We start from the raw sequence: 18,625 nt of genomic DNA on the forward strand, positions 1-18,625 counted from the left end.
TCCCTACACCTACCTTCTGCAGAGGCCAGGCTAGATACAGCACTGAAGGGAGTTTAAGAGCCTGCAGCTTCTCAGAGTTTAGAGAACTAAATTTCTGCAGGATGAGAAAACTTGATGTCTATCATACTGTCAGTTTCTGGGTTCCCAGGAAGCCATGAAGTGTCTTCTGACAGGCTGCCATACTTAATGGCCGTTTAATAGCTCAGATAAAGAAAAGATGCTCCATTTTGTCTGCTGTGCTGCTCTGTGAAAATTTGCTAAGACCACACACACAATGCACGATGCTGTCGTAGAAGAAAAGATCACACTCAAAAAAGGCAGTTACCAAAGGTGGTTTTTTTTCCTTAACATTAAAAGAGAACACCCCTGAAGAAAGGGAAATTGTCACAACTAGATAGGCTAGTCGTTGCTCTAACCAAGAAGTGCTACTGAGCACACAGTCTATGGGGATACACAGCCTCTTCCACAATGCAGGGCACACACCTTCCACTCTTCTCCACCGAGGAGCAGCACACACCTGTACTGCCCAACCATTGAGCAACTAATGTTTGCACTCACCCAGCCACTGACCCTGTACTCTTCTCAGCAAGAAGCAGATAAAATTTGCTCCAAAATATGCCAGTATGTTTTTCAAATTACATTTTAGAAGTCCTCCTTAGAAGCAGAAACATTGCCTCTGACTTACAAACTACTTCTCTATACCTACACTCTACACTATCTGCTCTTATGGGAATGAATTCCAGAGGAGATGCCTGAAGTGAGCTTTCATCCTGTTTCAGCAGTACAGGGCATGATGAGCAAGTTTGCTGGCACCTCTGGCTGTGTGAGCTCAGAAGTGCAACAACTGGGAATCACAGCAGAACCAGATAGTTAGTGCAGCAAGTAGAAGACATGTTTGGTAATGCTTTTCTCCCACTCAGCCATTGCCAGGAAAGACAGTTGTTGTGTTTGGTAGCTATTCTTTGTATGTTAAGTTCTACCCTAGGGAGCATAATTAACATAATTTCTCTATTCCTACAGTTGGCATTCCCTTCAAGCCATAAAATCTAAGAGTAAGGAAGATAAGCATAGTTTGAGCTACACTTTGCAAAGAGCAAAGTTCAAGCTGTTTTCACACTACAATTGGGTAAATGATCCACGAAACATTTAATTAATGTTTATATGTACAAATTTGATTGGCCCTTAAATGAATTCCAGTCTGTATGAGCTCCAAATCCAGCAATATTTATAGAGAGCATGTTTTAAGCCCAGACATCAAAATAATTTGGGAAAAAAAAAGTGAAAAGAAAAATAAAATTATTACCAAATGAATTTAACCGTTATTTTCCAAACAAAAGACAAAATCAAAGAAATAAAATTCATCAATACCTTGTGATCTTGAACGAACATGAGAAAATAATCATTTTTGCAGCCTTTAAAATTATAACTATATAGTTGCTACTCCCTAGGCTTTAGGCTATAGAAAAGCAATACCGTCCACAAAACCAGAAACATCTCAGTGGGAAGGCTGTCTGACTGCCTGGGTTGGGTAATGAATCCAAACTTGCTTTCAGACCTGCACATATGACAAATGGGGTAAGACAACAATGAAGGGAAATTAATAAAAAAAATACCCACTAGGTGATCAATTCCTCTGATTTCCCAGAAGCTACCTGCAGCAGCTACCTGTACCCTGTCACTTGTCTAGGGTGACACAAAGGGCCTACTTCTTTTTTGCAAGTGAAAGGCTGACACTAAGATTCAAACCATACAAAATTAAAATGCAAAGTGACCTTAGATCACAGGAAGAATCTCATTACAAACCTGCATGCTCATTGTGACATATTTTCAAGAAACTAAATTCCACACAATGAACAGTAAAATAATTTTCTCTGTAGTGTTGCATTATGACAGCAATATTTGTCTTTGTGGAGCAAATATGAAACTGACCCCCAGATGCTGTGAAACACTAAAAAAAATATTTTATCTGTTCCAGAAAAAAAATCCTAGTGCATTGAATGTTGAGCCTTAAAATCTTTAAGATACTTGGCTCCCATTCAGCACGCTTCTTCTTTGAACCCTGAATGTCAAACACAGTGTAGCTACCAGATGTAAGGTTAGATCAGGTGTCACTGGACCCTAGGCAGGTTTTGCTGTACCTCAAGAGGGCTGCACAGACCCCAGCAGGCTGCCTCCCTGCTTGTTCCAAGTCTGCCTCAGGCCTAGACAAGCAAACTGCTTGCAAGCATCCTTTCATTAGGTATAACATAGAATACCACTTACTTGTATGGGATGTGTTTACTTCCATTGACAAGGGCAAGGATGACATTGCCCAGTGCAGACAAGGAGAGACAGAGGCCAGAGCTTCCCTCCCGGTTTTTGCTGAGCACTTTCACACAGCTACCCAGGTCAATAAGGTGCAAGCGGCTGCGACCTCCAGACACTGCCATAGACAAAGAAAGCAAACAGTTAGCTTGTGCCTCCAAAAGCAGCTTCCCAGGATAGCAAAAGATTTGCCATGACTTGGAAAGAGGAAACAATCCAGAAATCTTTCCTAATTCACATTAGCAGCAACAAACTGTAGGCATCCTGTTAACTCACTCCCAGCCTTTATTGCTGTGCATTGCTGTCCACTCCAGACTCGCTTAAAAATTGCCAAGGTCTTCAGTACACACTTGATCCTGCAGGTTTAACTCTGTGGGAGTCACCATTATGCTTGCTTGTGGTTTTTTTTAATACATCTCTATTAGCCTGTACCTGGGATGGCTCTGTTTCTGTCTTGGTCATTACTGTTTCTCTGTCTGAAAAACTACAGGCTGGGAAGTGCTGCTTTGTGAGCACTGGTCCTATGGTAGCTTCTCTTACCTTTCAAATCTTGGATACTCAATCTTCAGAAGAACCTGTGGCTTCTGTGGGACATTCAATTTTGCTTTAAGTCTCTAGACTTTTACATTATCACTTAGGCTAAGAAAAGGTTTGCCTTGCCATGGGTAATGGACTGTGGACAAGCTATTCTGATCTGAAAATAGTTTCTGTAAAACTGGCAGTGGATCCATATAGTTTTCTCCTTGTTTACTTTGTATCAACACACTGCAATTAAAATGGACAGATGCTGCAGTTGAAACCCCAAGATTAATAGACATTTTCTCTCTTTAAAAATCTATGACTCCTAATGAACCCAAGACGGGGACTACATAGCCTTTACAGAAGTGATTCCAATTCTCTGTTACCTCAAGACAATTTCCTATCAGGGATTTTTATTTTTAATCTGCTCTTTGACTGCTTTGACCAAGAGTGAGTTTAGAAGCAATCTGTAGGAAAATGCAGTTTTATTTCCAGGATCTTAACTCAAAAGTTAAGAGCACTTTTTTAGGACAGAAACATAACTTAAGTAGGAGCAGAAAAAAAAAAAAAAAGAAGTATATTTTTATGATAAATAAAAAGAAACATTAATAGAGAGAAAGAAGAGAAGACAGTAAAAACAAAACAAAGAGAAAAAAGAAAGAAGGAAGAAAGAGAAAAGAAGAAAGGAGAAGACTTTTTCTGTGAAAGCGATTTATGCTATGGGATTTGAGAATAATATTCCAAAAAGGCATCCAGCATCTCAGTCAACAATTGTTAAAATACAGGAGCAGCTTCTTTTAAGTCCTGTTACTGCTTCAGCTATGTCAGGTATTAGGCAATACCAGACTTTCATGTATTCATGTATTAAGTCATGATGAGTATCATGAAACAGAAATGAAGAATAAATGTCCGATTAAAATGAAAGTTGGTAGTTATGCATTCAAAATCCTGCAACAGTCCCCAGATTATATGACAACCCACTAAACATGCCCATTGAAGCTGCACCACTGCACTTGCAGTAGTGGACAGTGGTTGGGATACTGCACTATGGGCTCCTGCACTCACTGCAGGAAGTCAGGATCCCCTGGGGAACCATCCAGGCAGCTGCACCTTCAACACCTCTGAACTGATCATGAAGAACATTTGCCTCCCCTCTAAGAGTCCTTAGACTTAAGAGTTCCCAAGTCCTGTAAGACTACTAGCCTCAGAAGGCTGAAATTACTTTATTCCACTATGTTCCACAGTTATTTGCTTGGAGAAACAAGTGTTGAGTTGCTAGTGACAATGACCATAGGTGACTTTATTGGGTTATATATAATAGCTATTTCTGTTGTTAAGATTACTAGACATTGCAGGAGGGGGGAAGAGGATGGAGGGGGGGGAGAGAAATCATATAGTTTCCACACATATTTCTGTTATACCGGCTGAGGATACCAGAACAAGATAAAGTATCTGATCTTTACTTATTTAATTTACAAGCCAAAGTAAGACATTTTTAGGATGGCAGATCCACTTGCTTGATCTGAAAATGACGTTATTAGGTAAGTTCCCTGCTAATGTGCTTGGCAACTACAGAGACGAGAGAAGTAGAATATCCTAACACTTGTTTTTTCCTGTGGCCACAGAGACTTTGCAGAACTGACAGTTGAAAAACGACTGTGCCAGTTCTGCCACAATGCTATTTATTTCAATGGTGCTAAGCCTGCTTCATGACATTCCTGGTAATGAATCTAACAAGAAACTAAGTGCAGTACCAATGCACTATTCTAACTGTCATTTTTTACCAAAATCATATGTTAGCCAGCCTTTAATCACTTATCCTTTAGAAGCTGGCTTGTCATTTTGTTCTTTTTTTCTTCCTATCCTTTTTAATCCTGTTACTGGAATCTATATGTATCTGCTATCTTTATGGGTTTTTTTTCTGAAAAATCCTTCATTACAGCAGGAGACAGTGATAATCACTAGGCGCCCTTTCTGAGCAGCTGGAATTCCCCCCTCATTCAGTTATCAGTGAGATCTGACCCCGCCTGGCTTGTGAGGCCACTCAGATATGGAAACTTGAAGACAGGAGGTGGTATGGCCACAAGACAGAAATACAACTGAAGGCAGGGGACAAAGTGTGCTGTATTCTAATCCAATAGCATCATGACTTTTTTTTTTTTTTTTTAATTAGTCATTATAGGCAAAGGAAAATATTTTTCACCTTTTATTAATTGCATTTGAATACAGTATAAAAGGACTGTGTGTACGGGTACTTGAGTGCAGTAAAAAGCACTGAGCATAAAGTAATTAAACTAATAATTCCCTCAAAATCAGCCATCTTTATTCCTATGAACCAGTCCATTTGAACATTCACAGTCATCTTTTCTGCAACAGGGTTGTTAATTAGCAAACCTTTAGTCAATTGAGATTTCTGCCTGCCAGTTCCACTGGGGTTATTATTTAAACACATGGAAACTGCATTTCCATTCAGAGCAACTTTCTGTTGTTTTTTTTTATAAGTACATTCAATGTAAATGTTCTGCAGTCAAACATTAGACAATATTACTGAAGTGATGTTCACCCACTGCACATCATAGCTTGCAATCTATTCCTTACTACAAATAACCTATGCAGAGCCAGAAGCTGAAACATAAACTATTTCTGCAGAATTGCTTAAGCTTACAATTTTAAAGAAGCAGAGGTCTCTGGTATCTTTCAAACAAACATTTTTCCCCTGTACAAAATAATTATTTAAAAAAGAAGAATTTTAATGTGAATGTTTTCTCTTTGGATGTGGTGCTCCTTGGATTGTATACAAATCTTTTATCACTTGACCTTTCAAAACCCTTTTGTATATCTCCAGTTATAAACAATTTGCAAGACTTGAAACAGAAGATAAATATAATAAAAAGACATAAATAGTGCAAGTCAAATGAAACCTCTGAAAATTATACAAACATATAAGTAGATGTGAAAGTATGTTTTGCTCATTTACAAGTGGGAGATAGAAGTAAAGACACAAGTCTATGAAAGCATCTCTGGCAAAGAGAGGGAGTAAGCCAATCTGAAAAGCCCAGAGATGTTACAAAGAACCATGAGGGTCCTTTGCGCACATGTAGTTGGGCCAACAACCAAAGTATAATGTCTTCCCAAGAAAAGGTGCAGTTTATGCATTGCCAGCATTAGCTTCCACACACACTGCCCTATTAAGCTGCCAAAGAGGAACACTTAACATAAGGGTGGCAAGGGATTCCCGTCACCACAATACTGTAATCCATGACCTCAACACTATCAGTAAAGATAATATTAGAAGCCAAATTGAAAATCCCTTTCTTGTTTTTTTCATACACAGAGGCCTACACAGTGCAGAGGACTAACTCAGTATCTTCACATTGGCAACTGAATCGGCAAGTGACAGTAATAATCGCCAGGGGTCTTTTATGGCCTTTGGAGGATCTTTACCAGAAAGGTGCACAGCCTGCTGGTATGAATGGCCCCACCTCATGCTGAATGGAGAGCTCTGCTAATTTTCACCACTAAAGAATATTGTTTAAAGGCCCATTTAAAACCAGTTTCCAGGCAGGCTTGTAGGAGACAGAAGAAAGAGAAGGGACAGCTTACTTCCTCCTTTGCCACTCTTCTCCATGCGGTACTGGTAGATGTGCAGAGTGAAGAGCATGTGGGAGTTGCGGTGATCCTCCTCGTCGCAGTCCCGCTGGCTGCTGCGGCGGGAGGCGATGGCGGCGTCGAGGAAGAAGGCTGCCTTCTCTGCCGTAGGGGCACGGAGCTCGCTCTGGTTCTGGAGCTGCAGGGAACACAAGGGAAAAATGACCTAGAAACTTCCACACAAGTCGACACTACCAGACAACTTGGCGCAGTCAGTGCACGCTGTGGATGTGATGACTTCTGATGGGACAGAAAAGGAGGAGGTGCCTGATGGAGTGAGACCCTCCTGACACTGGCAGTGGCAATAGCATGCCCTTCAGGAGCCCCATGGTTGAATCCAGGCTTTTAAGGGTTCTCACTTAGGCTGTCTCTCTGGTGGCAGTTGTTAAACAAACCCCAGTAACTGGAAACTGTCTTAGGGGCTGGGCAGATGCATAGATTTGTTCCTTCACTTTCCCAGAATTGTAATCTGTTTACGCTTATTAAATTTTAATTATTTTCATTATTTTTACTGCCTTTCCCCCCCTACATTGCTGACTCTGGCAATCACTGTGTCTTTCTGATGGTTAGAAGTTAAATAAAAAACCAACAATTGTGGAAGATGTCAATCCCAAACTCAATAGTTGGTGGAGACTGGCAGGGACAGGGCTACATGTTACCCTTCAGAAAAGGTTAGAGGGAAGCAGTCCACAGATATATCTGGGAAATAGGACAGAAGCTTGTGTTCAGCCCCATAGAATGTAGGGAGCAGCACAGCAGAGAAGCCTTTTTCTTGTCCCTTCATACCACAAGTTTCTGCACCTGCCCACGAGCCAGGGCAATCCATTAACTGGAACCAGGCAGGCAACGTATGTACATTGACATTTGCTGGACCTCACTCCCAGTCACCAGCCTGCTCTTATCTCTCCAAAGTGATAGACAGCATAGGAGGGCAGATATTATTAACCTTCCCCATAACTTTAGGAATGCATGCATGTTTCATGTCACCTAAGATCAGTTCGGCTGTGGAAGGGAAGTGTGACACTGCAATCTGATGGCATTAGCTTAGGCAGTACACAGAGCTGGCCCATAGCCCACAGAATAGACTTGTTTGATTGGGCATAAAAACAGCAAGGAGCTCCCACTCTCAGGGATTGTTCCCCTGCTATGTAGTATAGCTAGAAGTTAAGTTCTCCTGAAGAAGACAGTGCTCCTGTCTTCTCACAGCTGTTAATCAGCCTGCGGGGGGTTAGAGCTGAGGCTCTGCATGGGATGTGTGGCACAGCAGAAGGCCAAGCTCCCTCTAAAAAGAGGAGGGGGACACAAAAGAGTTAACAAGGCAAGCAGAAGGCAGGCCAGTCTGCAGCCTGATCTCACTAAAGTAAGCAACAAGAAAATGTACATGCTTGGAAAGGCCCAGTGACAGACAGTATGAAATATGGTGATTATTCATTTGCTATACACACTGCTGATTTTGCAGATCTGTATGGATATAATATAATACCCTCACTTCACCTGAAGATTTTGAGAATTCAGGTGTAGGATGTATGACTCCAGAATGTCACTATGTCTTGTAAACATCCATAAACAGCCTTTTCTTCTTGCCATTTAATTCCATATTTCACACTGCAGAAATACACAGATGTCTCATGGAGCTACTTTTTCTTCACTGATCTAAAATAATTGAGTTTGTATATACCCATTCTGTCTGTATCTATATGAAAATAAGCAACAATAATAGGATATTATTATTGCTATTGTGTTTCAATACCTTAGTAAAGACGTATTAGTAAAGAACACCTTAAAGGAGAGGCTGGTTGTTACACAGTCATATAACATACATATGCTAATTGAGACCTTAACTGACCCACCCATCACCCCTAATGTGAACTGTGAAGACTCAAGTCTCCTATCTTATATTCACCAGAAGCACCCATTACTTGACAGCAGAGGGTAAGATCTCTTCTGATAATATAAGTACTTAATAAAGCACTAAAGCTAGGAGTCAAGTGAGAAGGAGAACCCTAATTGTTATTTAAAATCAAGACACCACTTTGTAGTCTTCAGGTAGAATGGAAAATAATAGAAAATATTATCTAAGTATGTCCAAAAGGCTTAAACCACAAAGAAACAAACCACAAAAGTTATTACTTCTTGTTTGAAATCTCACAATTAATGACTTTTGTGGATGTGAAGTATGATTTCTAGATGTTTGGAGCTGGAAATAGGGTACATGGCCCTGTAGGTCTGTTCCCTTCTCCCTCCATTCCCCATCCTTGGATAGGTAGTGCTCTGCACGTTCTGGATGGAAGCAGCCTTTTTTGCCTTTAAGGTTGAAAGAATGTATTCAAGCTCCATTATGCTGGTTTGCTTCCTCTTCATTTACTCATACAAAAATGAAATTTATTCCCTTACAGATAGCAAAATGAAAGACTAGGCCTTTCTTTGCCCTCAAACCAAGAGGCAGAGGGGAAACAGAGCTGCCGAGACTTTCTAGTGGTTACCCAGGAAATACACAAGCCAGTTACTCATTCCTGTTAAACCTCCAAACCTGAGAAGAGTTCAAGTTATTCGTGGCTTGCCCAGCTCAGGAATTTCTTGCTTGGCAGCAATTAATAAGTAGCGATTAATGCTTCCTACAACACTGCTAATGCAAGTGCTATAAATAATGTAGTTTATAAAGAGATAAACAGCCATATTAATGGCCTCCAGCTATTTGTGCAGTACTGTAAATATTTTAACTTGTTGTTTTACAAAAGAGAAATCACACTTTCTTTTTATTTTTTATTTTTTTTTTAGGAATGAGGTGGATTTTTTGTTTGCACTGAATGTTTTCACATTTTATTGCAAACACAAGTCCCTGCTCAACATGAATTATACCAGAGGTACAAATATTTAGGCCAGGAGAGCAGATGGCCCTGCAGCTGCAGGTCATAAAGTTCTTGCATGTTTTAAAGTAAACACTTTCAAGTCTATAAACTTCATGCTCTGGGTTGTTCTTGAATTTGAAACATCTCAATAGCAAAAAAAAAAAAAAAAGTCACACTGCTTGTTTCAGTGTAAAATGAACCCTGGATTCACCTGCATGCCACAAATGGGGTCTTCACAAAGGTAGACACCTGGGGACTGACCATCTTGAAGACTGCCTGTAGCCACTTCTGACAACAGGTCTCTCAGATTTTCTTCTTTCCCCCACACTTCCACTGCAGAAATTCGGACCGAGAAGCGGGCGCCTGTCTTCTCTTTGCGTTCATTAATCAACTTGAAGAGCCAGGAGATGGCACAAGGGATTATGCCAAGGTTTTGCATGGAATCATCCTTCCCAATCATGGTGTATGACTTCCCTGTCAGGAATTGGGTGGTGAAGAAAAGACAACAACATGACTCCAAGGACCTTCACAGCCTTCTGACAAGAGGGGTTATTCTGCACAGCCTCATGAAAATAACTTCTTCACTATAATAAGGACAGTCACAATGGGAGAAAGATAGGCAGGCAAACTAATAGTACATGGAAAATGGAGAGCCTTTAAAACCCACAGATGACATTTTGAGCTGCTTCCAAAAGTCATTACCTGACGTACAGTCCACCATTTCCCAGGCAAGGTGCTGCAGGTACCTACGACCCAACACTTCAGCCATGCGGGGAAATAGTTGGAGAAACTGAGCAGAGTAGAAGTGCTATGGTCTCTAAAAATCCCTGCATTAGATACTGTGAGTTGGGTATTCTTTGACCAGCATTTTACTTCAAAGTACTTTATTATGCTTCATACATCAGGGTTGAGATTAACATAAACCTGGTCCCAGGATTATAAAGATACCACTTCATACAGAAAGAAAAACAAGTGACATGTGGTCATTTGGTGCATAAGTAGGTCCACAATAAGAAATCTTTTATCTGAGTCAAAACCTTGCCCTGGTTTGCAATTATTTGACTCTGCAATTATAGCTCTGCCTTGTCTCCACTGTGAAAGTTTGCTGATTAAGGACAGAGAGCACCATAGTTGGTTCCATAGTTCTATGATTCTATGTACATCCATGTTTGGTGATGGTGCTGTTAATAAAGCAACGGCAGAGTCAGCTCCTGTTCCAGCAAAGCCCTAGCTAGGCTGTCTCTCTAAAGGACATGCAGCACTTACGAGACACCGTTTTCTGGTGGTTTTCTTTTCCATCTCATTTGCTATATCCTGTTTGGCATATCATGGGGGGTTAAATAACCCAGTGCTCATCCTATTGTTACTCCTGCCTAGCCCAGAAAGGCTTTGTGGTTAGTTGGACCAGTGACCCTGCTCAGCTGGTGCTACTGCAGTATTTAATACTCTCCAGCTTTTGTTGCTTACAATTTGTGATAGTCATGACCTGATATAGCTTGATCTTTATCACTTGAAAAGCAGAATTATGCTTTTTAAGTTGTATGTGTACATCTGTGTTTCTTTCAGACAGTAAAGAATGGAGAATCATTGCACACAATACAATGCTCCTCATTAAAGAGACACTATTTTCAAAATACTATTAGACAATCATGAACAAAATGTATGATTACTCTTGAAATGCAGTTATTTCAAAAGAATACTGTGTTAATGATTATTTTCCTTTTTATTGTTTTTCCATGAATACCTGAAATGCTGGTGATGCATTTGCAAAGAGTGAGTTTTGATCCATTGGTAACATTCAGTTAACCATTAGAATAGAATTTGTTTGAGAAAGATTAGGGAGAGGTTAGTAATGTGTGAACTGTGTAATCAGAGAATAGGATATAAATCAAATTTTGTGAGTGCCCAGTCACAGCACTTGAATAGTGCCATCACAGACATCATGTATTCGAGTGGATACTCACAGCCTTTACACAGCTTGATAAAAGTGGTATTTTGGCAAACAGTCTCCAATACTAAGTGCATTTGTAAAACTGTAGATCACTGTTGGATCATTCATTAAGATTTCCCTGTTGGATCGTTCATTAAGAACTGAAGACAGTGCTAAAATATTCTATGGTGCTCAGGGGACAGAATGAAGCAACAACTCAAATATTACTTTTGTTCCAAAGAACATCCTGTCCCACATTTAGACAATATGCAAAGTGAATAGATATGTAAGAAGTGAAGGTGTAGTACAAGGTCAGGCATACTGTACCACTTTCAAATACAATTACTATGCAGAGACAAATGAAAGTTTGTTTTCCCTAATCTAATGCATTAGTCCTCTTGGGTTAGAAATATTCACTTTGCTGCTTGAGTAGTAGTAATTTAACAATACCAACCAAGCTTGGCATGGCCAAAACAGAACACGCAGCCATCTGCCCCGTTGACCACAGACTGGATCACCTCAGCCACAGTTCCAGCACATACTTCAGCCTGTCACAGGTATTTAAAAAAAAACACAACAAAACAACAAACAAACAAACAAAAATTAAAAATAAGAAGGAAAATCAATAGAGTGTTTTCAGTGGAAAACAGTCATCATGTCATCAGTGCTCCAGATAGTATACTGAAGTATAGAAAAGTGTAATGCTGCTTGTCTCATTCCTATGACTGATGCTGCTGATGGGAATGATATTAGAATGACATTACTTGTGTAAGCGCATGGAGCAGAACTTGCAGGACTTTTGCTCTGTGTCATGTAAGTTCCATTGGCTGAAACGTCAACATCCTTTTTGAGGCTAAACAAAATACAGGTACTGGAAGGGAATGTGACCAGTTTGTTAGAACTGACTCTTTGGGGGACTTAAAAAACACTTTTTTGATTTAAAAAAGTCAAATACTGAGGAATTTTTACAGGCTTTATTATTTGCCCAATTATGGACCAAGTTCAATTTCTGTAACAGATTGGTAAGGACTGTAAGAGGAACAACCAGCCTCTTTGGTATTAGGTATGTGATATTTCTTAATTCTTCTCTACATCATTATAAGGCTGGTTTTACTAGTAGTAGGTTCCATCCTGAAGACTGTAGCAGTATTTTAAGAAGTAGAACACACCTGGCATTCTTAGATTTAAGGTTCAAGGAGACAAAATGGTCTACATTGCTTCTGCAGCAACTGCCTATCAATAGTGGGTGAAACTAAATCAGAACGTGCAGGTTTTTATGTGAAGCACTTCACATTCGATAGTAAATAATGTAAATTCACCTAGTTCATGAGTATTTCTAGACTATCTCTATTATAGGAAACAAAATGTGCCAAGAAAATGACTGTTCAGGGGCCAGTCCTTGAACTGCATTCAGGAATTAGTCTAGGAGGTGCTAGATGCCTCGACCAGAACTAAATCAGAGATTGACCTGTTGGTACAACCATAAGACAGTGATTTAGCTAGTCCTGTATCTAATTATACTTTGTAATGGTTTATAATTATACTTTGCAATGTTACTTTACTTTTCTACTGTCCTCCTCATGACATTTGGTTAATACTTAATCAAACCAAAGAAGTCTAAAAAAAAAAAAGAAATTTGAATATATACATATGAATAATAATCCTTGATTTCTTAATGAGTAGAGAACTGCATTAGAGAACTGCAGTTCTGATCAAGCTTCTGTTTAGACCAAATAATAAGATTTTATAATATACAATAACTTGTTGATATTGAGGATTTGCCCACTATGCACCATTTCACACATTTATTGCATGTTTAATTTTAGGAGCAATTATTTACAATAAAGAATAAAGAGAGAACACAATTATCCAGATACAATTTAATAAACTGATTTCAGTATTGATGACACTGATGGACCAAATTCAGCCCTTGTCTAACTCCACTGAAAGTATCACTGTTGCAGCAGAAACTAATTTGGCTGTTGATCATTGCCTACCTGTGACGCATCTTGGGGGAAAACTGCATCAAAAGCAAACATTTTGGGTGGAACCTGGTTGCCCCTTTTCTGGAAAGCATTCTGTCCTCCACAGGCCAATGGGTCATACAGTGTTATTTGCTTCTTACGGGGGTCAACTTTTAAGAAAGAGCTGGATTCAGATATGTCTCTGGCAAGCGTGGAAGAAATACGGACCATGACTTTGACCTGTCAGCAAACACACAGAAAGATAAACATATTTGATTAGTCTGTTGGATGCTCTAGACTGGTGTGTTGAATGAACTTTCCAATTACACTCAACCAAATAATACTCGACTGCTGTAGCTACCATTTCAGTGGAAGTCAGTAAAGACACAGGAACTAGTCTAAGCAGAATTTGGCCTAAAATACATACACACACACCCCAAAAGCCAGAACTCATCTCCACCTACTGCAACATGCAGCTTGTGCACTTAGAATTACCAGGTATATCATAATGTTTTAGTGTTGATATGACTCAATCACAAGGATGAGGTATTACATCATCTTGCATTACTCTCAATATAAATTAAAAATCAACTGTACCCCAGTGGCCCAATTAAGAAAGCCAAAAGGTAATGTAGACTGCTAAACTATCAGAACTGCTGTGGTTTTTATGAAGCAGTTTGATCAATAAAAGCATATAAAAGCCAGATCTGTAATTTACATCTTTCCGATTCTAATCCAAATGCAAAAAGATGAAGTGCTCATTTCTACTTGTCACTATCAAAGAGCTGTGAAAAGTGCTCCGTTTTAATGGTCAGATTTTGAAACTATAGCCAAGGGAGTGGAATGTAATAAGTGGCAAAAGATTTGTTAAAACATGTTAGCTCACAACTGATTAAATGGCTACAAAATAAGATGTTATTCCTAAGACAAAATACATCTTCATGGATTTAATGAGGTTATACTGCATCCTTAGCCCAGTTGGTAAGCAACTGTGATATAAGTAAAACTGATGACAATCTGTCTGGCTTTGTTTCTCCCCATAAATTCACCACCTGCAGACATAGGACCTGTAAAATTACTGAATTTTACAGGGCAAATACCACTTCTCTTCCAGCTCTTGACTATCCACACCTGCATGCACTTTGTCCAAGAGCAGACTGACTTTCACACCAACCAGACAGAACTTTTATCTTACTGCCCCTTAACTGTATGTCACTTGTATCAAACCAACCCATAGTTGGCATGCAAGTGACTACAGAAAGGTCACCTTAGCCCAGGATGGGAGCAGACCTGCTGCTGAAATGGCAGATGCACCCTGGGAGGAGGTTATAGCCCTAAAAGTCAGATGAGGCTGCAGCTCCTGTTGGCCTCACTGACACTAGTGTTCTTTTATCGAGATTTCATTTCATGCTGGCCTTAGCTCATCCCACATGGAAATAAACAAACTGCTTTTAATAATTGAGCAAATTAATTTTGGACACAACTTATCTGAGGACAACAGAATGAGACCAGAGATCGAGATTACTTAGTGTTTTTGTGATCTCTTCTCTATATGTCTGTGAGTCAAAGTGGTAATTTGACCACTGGGACACCACTTTGACCACCATTTGAGCTGGGAAAACAACATGTCATTAGATGGTGAAATGGTCACAAATCTGTGCACACAATTTCAGTTTTACACAATTAGTTGAGAGAAAGAGGTAAAATACTGCTTGAGTGTGAATGGGTTCTCTTCTCAACTGCTCAGTCGAGCTGCTTTTGAAACCCAACCTCTAACTAAAAAAAGCAACTTCCAATATTTTGCCAAAAACATTCTTCTAAACCCAGCCCTAAGCAGAGCTGTTTCCTACTGAGGACAAAGGAAGCCAACACCCTCGGTCAGTCCACATGAACTGGGCTAGGTTTGGATGTTTATTCCAGCATTAGGTCTCCTAGCAGCTCAGAAGGGAGGCACTAGTCAAGTTAGCAGGAAGGGGGGGGCAGGGAGTACAATACTGTGAATTCAACTCTGGATGCCTTTGGGGTTTTTTTGCTGTGTCCCACATTTTTAAACAGATGACAATATCAACAGCAATAGCCTGATCTGCTGGAAACCAAAACAAATGCTATTCTTCAACTATTTTAAATAAAATATTTGCTCTGCTTTAGAAAACTATTTCCCTACAAGTTTATGTGTATTTTTGGTTGCTATGAATCCATGTCCTCCATATCCTTGATCTTTGTGTGCAAAGAAGAGTTAACTGAATACCCTGTGGCTAAGTTTATTTGGGTTTTGGAGAATGGAAAGTCTATGAAATGAAACAACCCTTCATACACAGGCAGTCTATGAGTTCTTTCTGGCCTCAAAATGTGTGGACATTCAATTTCAACTTCAGCTACACCAGTTTTATTACAGCATAATATCACTGGCTTGGGTCCTGATTTAAACCTGTTCACACAAAATCAGATTAATACCTGCCACTTCTTACTGAAGTAATACCGCAAAACCTCCTAACTTCCAACAACTATGTAGTGACAGAAACTGAGACATCAGGTTTCTCTCTCCCTGGAGTAAAAGACCAATTTAACTCGAATCCTAAAAATTTACTGGCATCAGATAAACTGAATGACCCACTATAAAAGAAGAGCTCCACTCAGAATTCCCAGGAGCTGTATAACAGCATATATTTTCTGACCGTTTGGCTCCTCAACTCTGGCAAATAGAAACATTTCTCAAGAAAAATAATGCTATTGCCATGACCCTTTATATTTCCTATGCATTAGGGATTTTTGTTTTGAGATTTAATGGTTCACAGAATCATGGAATCACTTAGGTTGGAAAAGACTGGTAAGATCACTGAATGCAACAATTAACCAAACACTAAACCATGTACCTAAGAGCCACATCTATATAGAATTATACAATCATTGAGGTTGGAAAAGACCATGTTTGTGTGTGTTAGGGCAGAGGAATATCATAATGATTACCTGTGAGTATCCTAACAGCTGTACCACTTCTTACTCTGTAGGTAACTTGTTTGCAGCTGGCATGAAGATGTCTGGGCACCATGCCATAACTTACCATGGGTAATTCCTCTCACCTCCATTTATACCAGCCTGAAAGAGCTGTCTTCATCTGAGCCAGATGTCTGACCCTTTTGTAGACAATACAAAGAAACAGGTACTTCTAGTGCTGAGAGCATTGGCCTTGTTCAACCTGGAGAAGAGAAGGCTCCAGGGAGACCTTATAGTGGCCTCCCAGTACCTGAAGAGGGCCTACAAGAAAGCTGGAGAGGGACTGTTTACATGGGCATGTAATGAGTCAAAACTGGAAAAAGGGGGATTTAGGTTAGACATTAAGATGAAATTCTTTAGCATAAGGGTGGTGAGACACTGGCATAGGTTGCCCAGGGAAGCTGCGGATGGCCACTCCCAGGAAGCGTTCATGGAGAGCCTGGATGAGACTTTGAGCAACCTGGTCTAGTAGAAGGTGGCCCTGCCCCTGCAGGGAGATTGGAACCAGATTATATTTAAGGAGTCTTCAAACCTAAACCATTCTGTGATTCTATGAATTCATATGATCTGCTTTATAGACCTGCCTTCCAGATGAGTTCCACTCCACAAGTGCTCCTTGCTTTCTCTGTACCACCACAGGCACCTTACGATACAATCTCTGCAGTACAATCTCAGTTTCACACTCCATGCCTGTACAGTGGGCTGAGCAGCAGCTCACTTCATTGCAAGCACATGGGTACATTCAGTCATCTCCAGGCTCAAAGGACTGGCAGTTGCCATTAGGTAGGCACTCCATTATTAAACATCATTATGCACGTAACCTAAACCCAAGGAGTCATGCAAAGTATTTCCCAACAGTGGTTATGACAAGAGTAAATCAACAGAGCTACAGCAGCAGAAACAATGGGAGAACACGGCCTCCTGCTCTGCATTTCACAGTCCTTCATGCAATTTATAGCCGGGGGTAGTGGCAAGAGGCTTGGAGTCTGTGCTGGCCCCTGCAATCCACACCACGGGGGAGGCAGCACAAGGATGGGTGAAAGTAACTCAACCAGCTATGGAGATAGCAAAGGAACTTAATGGGCTTAAAAGACTACAGTTCAATTTACGGAACAGACAGGCTGAAGATCACCGTGCTGATCTGGGGAAGGCAGAAATACACTATGGTTAATTTGAAGCCAACTGAACAGTGAAGTTTAAGAACTCTAATACTTTATGCTTGCAATTTATATTTAAATAAACTGTAAATTGAACTTCTCCTTAAAAAGAAGAAAGCAGGTTTTCTGCTTCACTTCCTATGTGTCATTACTCCTTTAGTCCAATGCTACAGTTTTCCACTAATCTCTTGTAATTGAAGGGTTTAAGAGATACCACTTGTGATTAATGGGACTACTCAGTCTGCCAGAAATTCTTATTTGAATCCCAGTGATCAGGTCTTGGCAGCGCCCAGCCTTAGATGCACCTCTGACTGTTTCTACTGGGAAACATGAAAGCAGTCTTTTGAGACACAGGCTGCTGGTGAAACAAACAACCTGGGCCTAATTTTTATTTAATTTTACACTCATGCAAATCTGGCTGAACTCAGCAAGAACTACCGTAACTTAAGAGTGGAGAGAGAAACTAAAAGAAAAGGGCATTTGCTCTGCATCATTATTGTGTGTTTTCCAGGCTATCACTTCACCTCTTGATTTTGCTAATGCTGGAAGCATTTTTAATGTGTTTTCTCCTCTTAGTTCACAGATTTTATTTGACAACTAATCAATCCAACAGGACTCCCACTTAATTCTCTGGATTTCAGTTCCTGCTTACAAAGACTTGTTCTGTTCTTGAATGCATTCTACAGTCATTAAATTCCACATTACTCCTGATGTGCAATGCCACAAACAAAAAAAACAAAAACAGAATCAGAGCTGCACTGTTTAGGATTCCCCAACAGGGTTTCTTTGTATTTTTGTCTATGTATTTATTTAATTCATATATGTGTGTGTATTTAAATTACATAAACTGGTCTTTAAAAAAGCACAAATATTTTCTGAATATATATAAAAAAACAATATGCATACATTTTTCATAAAGTTACCTCTAAGTCACAATTATTGGCACTGAAAAGTTCCTTCACAAGTACCATTCATTAGCATGAAGGGACGATATTAGGGAATGCTCTAAAAAATCACTATGCTTGTGTACTGTAAAAAATAAGCACAGGCTATTTAATCAGCTCTATTACAATTTCAGCTGCCTGAACCATGTTCCTTTGCCTTCTCTGTTTTAGCCACTACATCCCTATATACCCATTAACTATTTCTTGAAGAGGGAATTTACTAATTGCAGGGTTTTCCCCAGCTGAACTCAATTTGTGACCTACCATGGACCTTTTGTTATGTTCTTACTCTGTGTAGGAGGACAAAGGTTCAGCA

At 39.9% G+C, this 18,625-nt stretch overlaps 1 protein-coding gene across 1 annotated transcript in view; it reads right to left on the reverse strand.

Moving 5' to 3' along the window:
* The window catches only part of KIF26B (kinesin family member 26B), a 210,348-nt gene that overhangs the window by 57,294 nt on the left and 134,429 nt on the right, over nucleotides 1-18,625 (reverse strand). The window contains exons 5-9 of the mRNA XM_010004616.1: nucleotides 13,248-13,454; nucleotides 11,705-11,798; nucleotides 9,532-9,794; nucleotides 6,427-6,610; nucleotides 2,263-2,422 (exon numbers count right to left, since the gene is read on the reverse strand). Of these exons, the coding sequence (XP_010002918.1) occupies nucleotides 2,263-2,422; nucleotides 6,427-6,610; nucleotides 9,532-9,794; nucleotides 11,705-11,798; nucleotides 13,248-13,454 (908 nt within the window). The remainder of the gene's footprint in view (nucleotides 1-2,262; nucleotides 2,423-6,426; nucleotides 6,611-9,531; nucleotides 9,795-11,704; nucleotides 11,799-13,247; nucleotides 13,455-18,625) is intronic.

Source organism: Chaetura pelagica, unplaced genomic scaffold (assembly GCF_000747805.2).
Source record: "Chaetura pelagica isolate M959 unplaced genomic scaffold, ChaPel_1.0 scaffold278, whole genome shotgun sequence".
In the NCBI taxonomy this organism is placed as follows: Eukaryota; Metazoa; Chordata; class Aves; order Apodiformes; family Apodidae; genus Chaetura; species Chaetura pelagica.